General features: G+C 47.7%; 1 protein-coding gene across 1 annotated transcript in view; it reads right to left on the minus strand.

Annotated features, from left to right (window-relative positions):
- LOC107118691 (obscurin-like) overlaps positions 1-6,181 on the minus strand; it is a gene marked incomplete at its 3' end in the record, with an annotated part of 32,998 nt that overhangs the window by 15,894 nt on the left and 10,923 nt on the right. Inside the window, exons 4-5 of the mRNA XM_015421052.1 lie at positions 3,088-3,200; positions 437-605 (exon numbers count right to left, since the gene is read on the minus strand). Coding sequence (XP_015276538.1) covers positions 437-605; positions 3,088-3,200 — 282 coding nt within the window. The remainder of the gene's footprint in view (positions 1-436; positions 606-3,087; positions 3,201-6,181) is intronic.

Genomic DNA, 6,181 nt, shown 5'->3' on the forward strand with positions numbered 1-6,181 from the left:
ACAAACATCTGGAGCAGAGGTCCCTCAGTGGATATTAACCACAAGGTATAGATAGGAACTCACAGGCTGGGGCAGGTGATACACTGTATTCTTGGTACTTGGGGGGGGGCAACAGTGGGAGGGCTTCTAGTGTACTGGCCCCACTGCTGGACCTCCTGATGGCCTCTGGTATTTTTGGCCACTGTTTGACACAGAGTGTTGGACTGGATGGGCCTTTGGCCTGATCCAACATTTGGCTTCTCTTATTTTCTTATGTTGTGGTGGCAGCTGCTACCAAAGCAACATTTTAAAAAATCTGCACAGCCAATCAAATCTCCAATGGCCAATCGGTAGCCTTGCTGGGCAGAAGCTCCACCCGGTCCTACTCACTTTCTAAAAACACTTGTCAGGTTCCAGGAAAGGCATCGGCGGGCCCCATGGAAGCTATCCGACTTACCTTCTTGCACCACCAATTCGGCTTTGCATAAGACCTCTCCTCCTGCATTTTTAGCTATGCACGTGTAGACCCCTCCGTCTTCAGACCTGGTATTGTACAGGATTAAAGAGTATCTTGTGCCTTCACTGAACTGACCGACTTTTTCGCTGTCCGCCAATAAGGAAATCCCCTGGAAGAAGGAAAAGCCACGGTGAGAGGCAGAGAAGGTTCAACCAATATTATTTAGATTCGAGTCCAGAAGTACCTTAGAGCAGACATAGGGATTGGGAACTTGCCTTTCCCCCAAAACACTCAAACTGGCTAAAGTGAGTGTGGCATCCTCACTTATTGGGGAGACGGTTTTACCTTTAAAACGCTCTCTGTGTACCTAAACTTGGTAGATTTCTGCTGCCACCAGGATTTAAAAATTCCAAATATCTCTCTTTTGGTAGCATGACCTAGGGTCTGGGCACTTCAGAGGACTATGTGGCCCTGAGGAAGGACTATTCTGATTTCTGGGATACGTTTAAACAAAAAACCATTTATTTAATAAAGAACAAAAAAGGTTTCTGGTTATTTTGCATTGTTGCTGATATACGGAACTTGTAAATATAACTGGCAAAGCTTGGTGTCACAAACAGTCTCTCACACTCCCCAAAAAGTAGACAGTCTAATTTCTCTATCTCATATATATAACCACACAGGCTGAACTCTTTGTCTTATTCGCACAGAATAGATTCAAAAACTCCCCTAGTCACACAGACTATGCTCTCTTTTCAGACTTCACACACAGAATCACCCCTCCTCCCACATATTCTCTGTCATCAGCCAATCACATCACACTTGTCTCCCTCTATCACTCTCCTTTCATTACTGCAGTCACACTAAACATTTAAAAACACACACACACACCAAAACTGGAATCATTACAGTGAGCCTCCATATGCAGAGGCAGCAAACCTCCAAATAGCAGTTCTGGGAAGCAGCAGCAGGCCTCTATGCCCAATTTCCTTGACCCTTCAGGGCAGCTGGTTCACTGCTGTGTGAGACAGGATGCAGGACTGGGCAGACCAGTGGTCTGATCCAGCAGGTTCTTCTTATATTCTTATGTAGGGTTGCCAGACCTCCTGGTGAAGGCGGGGATCCCCCACCAATGCTCCCTCTAAGCTGTGGAGTCTTGTGAGCAGAAATTCTACTTGGTGAGCTACTGGCATTAAAGCTGTGAGCGAGCGATTGGGCTCCTGCATAAATTAGCCTGCTCTGGAGCCCTCCTTCCTGAGCTAAGACAAAAAACTGTGAGCTGGAGGCTAAAAAACTGTGAGCTAGCTCACACTAACTCAGCTTAGAGGGAACACTGTCCCCCCACTGCCAGGCCCCACCACCAATCAGGTGGCAGGTGGCGGGTGAGGGGAACCTACCCCAAAAAAGAGGGAGAGCCAGCCAACGTGTCTATGTCACTGCCCATGTGATCCGGAAGTGAGGTCATCACAACTGGGAGGTCGGGGCAGCACTCTGATATTTGGGCAAAGGCTCTATGGTAAAAGCCAAATTTACCATAGAGTTTTTGCCCATATACCAGAATGTCACCAAGACGTCCCTGACATGATGACGTTACTTCTGAGTCATGTGGCCAGACACTGACGTAGGCATGTTTCTGCATGTTGGCTGGGCACCCTTGCTGCTCTCGTTAAGTCCCCCCCACCCCCCACCTGTTGCCTGGCAACCCTACTCTTATGTTACTAGTGTAACCACGACATCCTACAGCCCTTGAGATTGCCCCTGGTGTGGTCTGAAGTTGAGCCTAAGCTCATATTCTGCTTATTGTTGTTGTTGTTCAGTCGCACAATCAAGTCCGACTCTTTGCGACCCCATGGACCAGATCACGCCAGGCCTTCCGGTCTTCCGCCGTCCTCTGAAGTTGGCTCAATTTCATGTTCGTTGCATCTATGACACTGTCTAACCATCTCATCCTTTGCCGTACCCGTCTTCTTTGACCTTCAATCTTTCCCAGCATCAGGGTCTTCTCCAGTGAGTGCTCCCTTCTCATTTGGTGGCCAAAGTATTTGAGCTTCAGTTTCATTATCTGGCCTTCCAGGGAGCAGTCAGGGTTGATTTCTTTTAGGATTGACTGATTTGATCTTCTTGCAGTCCAAGGGACTCTCAAGAGTCTTCTCCAGCACCATAGTTCAAAAGAACCTATTCTTCTGGTTATATGACCCTCCTGTTTCGAATACATCTCCTTCTAGCTTAACGATTTGTACATTCTTGAAATATTCACTGTTATTTCAGGCCCATTTCTTTCCTCTACATTCATGGAACAGCATTGGGCGACCCATTAATTCATAAAGGAAACCGTACAAAGGAATACATGGGATAACTCCTCTCTCCAACATTCATTTTGCCAGTCCTTTTCCTTCTCTGAAAGCCCACCCTAGCTCAATCTCATCGGGACTTAGATGCCAAGCGGCGTCAGCCATGGTTAGTCCTTGGGTGGGGGACCACCAAGGAAGACCGGGGTTGCTATGCAGAGGCAGGCAACGGCAAAACCACCTCTGCTCCTCTCTTGCCCTGAAAACTCCATGGCCCTGGGGTCAACCTTAATCGGCCGCGACTCGAAGGCACACAACAATCCCTGTATTTACAACTCGGCTTTGGGAAAGTCTTCTCCTTACCTTAAACCAAGCAACGGTTGGCTGGGGATTCCCTTCGATAATGGCCTCGAACTTTGCCATCTCCCCACACCGAACCAGCACATCTTCAATGGTCACCTGCATGTACGGCGGGGCTGGAGAGACATAACGTTCCCGTCAGTTGAACAAATTTAGAGTCCAAGGGCCCCTTTAAGACCAACAACGGTTTATTCGAAATCTGAGCTTTCGTGTGCAAGGCGCCCTTTTTCAAATTAAAAAAGAAATGGAAGCAAAACAAAGAAGAAGAAGAAGAAGAAGAAGAAGAAGAAGAAGAAGAAGAAGAAGAAGAAGAAGAAGAAGAAGAAGAAGAAGAAGAAGAGATCCCCGCCCTTCACTTGGAGTCTCAGAGCAGCTTACAAACTCCTTTCCCTTCCCCTCCCCACAACAGACACCCTGTGAGGTGGGTGGGGCTGAGAGAACTCTGACACAAACTGCTCTTTCAGGAACAGCTGTGCCAGAGCTTGTTGTGACTGACCCAAGGTCACACCAGCAGTTGCAAGTGGAGGAGTGGGGAATCAAACCCGGTTCTCCCAGATTAGACTTGGTGCACTTAACCACTACACCTATGTTCCGGTTCTTCCCTGTTAAGTCGGAGAGTGATTCAGCAAAGATTCAGCTTTATTCAGCAACTCAAACACCACTCCAACACGGATCAACCTCTGATAGCCAGAACAGCTTTTACATGGCAGCTGTCCTGCTTTTAAACTCTCCCGGCTAATGTAGCCACGCCTACTGTACATTTACCAACCAATAAGGCTGTATGCATAAGGACCAATCATGGACGTTCTCGCTCAGGGAGCTTGCTGAGAAGTGATTCGTTAGGTTCTTCCTGGGCTAGCAATGTGATTGGATGTATTAGGATCCTAGCCCAGGACGAAGCTTAACATAGGATTTCAACTATGTTGTTCACATACAGTTATGCATTCAATGGCAGCTATTGAATACATTACATTCCCCCTTCTCCGAAGGGGCTTCTCGGGTCATCCTTGTGTCCCGTAGCCTACGATGGAAAGTTAAGACAAGCCAACTCCCTGAACCTCCCCTTCATGTGCATGAACTGCAAATTCTAGTAGGAAGAAGCTGGCTTGCCCCTTCCTTAGCGAGGATGGTATTCTGGAGGCTCAAGTCAAGATTTCATCTGCTCCTCCAGCATCTGGGAGGGGCCACAGTGGCAGAGCACCTGCTTGGCATGCAGAAGGTCCCAAGTTCAATCCCCGGCATCGCCACTTAAAAAAAAAAAAAAAGGACCAGGCAGTAGCCGAAGTGAAGGATTTCCACCTGAGCTTCGGCAGAGCTCCTGCCAGTCAGATTATAATGGTCTGATTCAATATTAACTCATTAATTAATTATGGGTGTGATATGGCCAGGAGGTCCAAAGATTGTCCGGCAGCCAGTGTTCCCTCTAAGCTGAGTTGGTGTGAGCTGGCTCACAGTTTTTTAGCCTCCAGCTCATGCATTTTTGCCTTAGCTCAGGAAGGAGGGCTCCAGAGCAAACTGATTTCTGCAGAAGCCAAACTGCTCGCTCACAGCTTTAATGCCAGTAGCTCACAAAGCAGAATTTTTGCTCACAAGACTCCACAGCTTAGAGGGAACATTGCTGGCAGCCTGAAACTCTAGCTCTTTTTGTGGAAAGCTGGGCTTGTTTTCTCGGGCTGAGAGAACTGTGACTGATCCAAGGTCACCCAGCTGGTTTCATGTGGAGGAGGAGGAGGAGTGGGGAATCTGCCGCGCTTAACCACTACACCAAACTGACTCTACTGATTCAATATAAAGCAGTTTCATGTGGGATGCTGGGCCCAACCCCCTTGAGTCGAAATTTAAAACAATAAAAAGTTTCTCCAACATCTTGAACTCAGACCTGCCTCCTTTTAGAACTTATTTTGTGTACGGCCACACACACACAAACCCAAGGATCTCTGGATTTCACATTAAGGGTTTTGAGGTGCAACTTGGATTGATATTTTGCTCATTGCAAGCTAAAATATCAAGGAAATGCAGACTGAGGACAGTAACAAAAAAATTATAAAAACTTTTGCATGAACTGTTGGATTGAGAAGCTTCCCAGAGCTTGATTAGACAAGCTCAGGGACTGCACAGCTTTCCCAGAGATTAATTCCTGGCTTGCCCATTAATGCCTTAAGACAGCAGAACAGCCAAGCTATATGTCGCCTCAGAACGTACACGGTGTCCCCGAGTGTAGCAAAAGCACATTCACAATCGCTAAAACTTTGAGAAATTACTTTCTAAAGGGTTGCTGCCAGACAGATCATTGGAGAATATTGGTGAAGAGGGGAACTAGTCCCACTACCATCCCAGAATTCCCCCAAATGCTTTTCTTCCTGATTGTTACCTCTTGGTTACAGCCAGTTTGGTGTACTGGTTAAGTGTGCGGACTCTAATCTGGGAGAACCAGGTTTGATTCCCCACTCATCCACATGCAGCTGCTGGTGTGACCTTGGGCAAGCCATGGTTCTGGCACAGCTGTCCTTGAAAAAGAGCAGTTTCTGTGAAGAGCTCTCTCAGCCCCACCTGTGGGGAGGGGAAGGGAAAGGAGTTTGTAAGCCGCTCTTGGACTCCTTTGGGTAGTAAAGGGTGGGGTATAAATTCAATCTCCTCCTCCTCCTCCTCCTCCTCTTCTTCTTCTTCTTTTGTTCCACACACAAAACAGGGGATTTAATGCGCCCCGTTGAAAAGGGATCACTGACTGGATTAAAACCTTCATCTAATAATGGGTCAAAATGTTCAATTCTGAACTCAAAATTCAATTCAAAACGCGAAGCTTCTCTGCATTTGGGACAAAAAAAGTCTTGTGGGAGGGGCCGTGGTTCAGTGGGCGAGCATCTGCTTGGCACGCAGAAGGTCCCAGGTTCCACCCCAAGCATTTCCAATTGAAAGGACCTGGCAGGAGGGGATGGGGCAACCTCTGCATAAAACCCCGGAGAGCCAGACTGCCAGCCTGAGCAGACAAGACTGACCTGGGTGGACCAATAATCTGACTCAGTAGAAGGCAGCTTCATGTGTTCACAGGGGTCATTTCCTGCAGGAGCGCACAGGAGTGGAGCTCCGGCAGTAAAGA

This window comes from Gekko japonicus, unplaced genomic scaffold (assembly GCF_001447785.1).
Source record: "Gekko japonicus isolate JY-2015 unplaced genomic scaffold, Gekko_japonicus_V1.1 scaffold5510, whole genome shotgun sequence".
NCBI classification, from domain to species: domain Eukaryota; kingdom Metazoa; phylum Chordata; class Lepidosauria; order Squamata; family Gekkonidae; genus Gekko; species Gekko japonicus.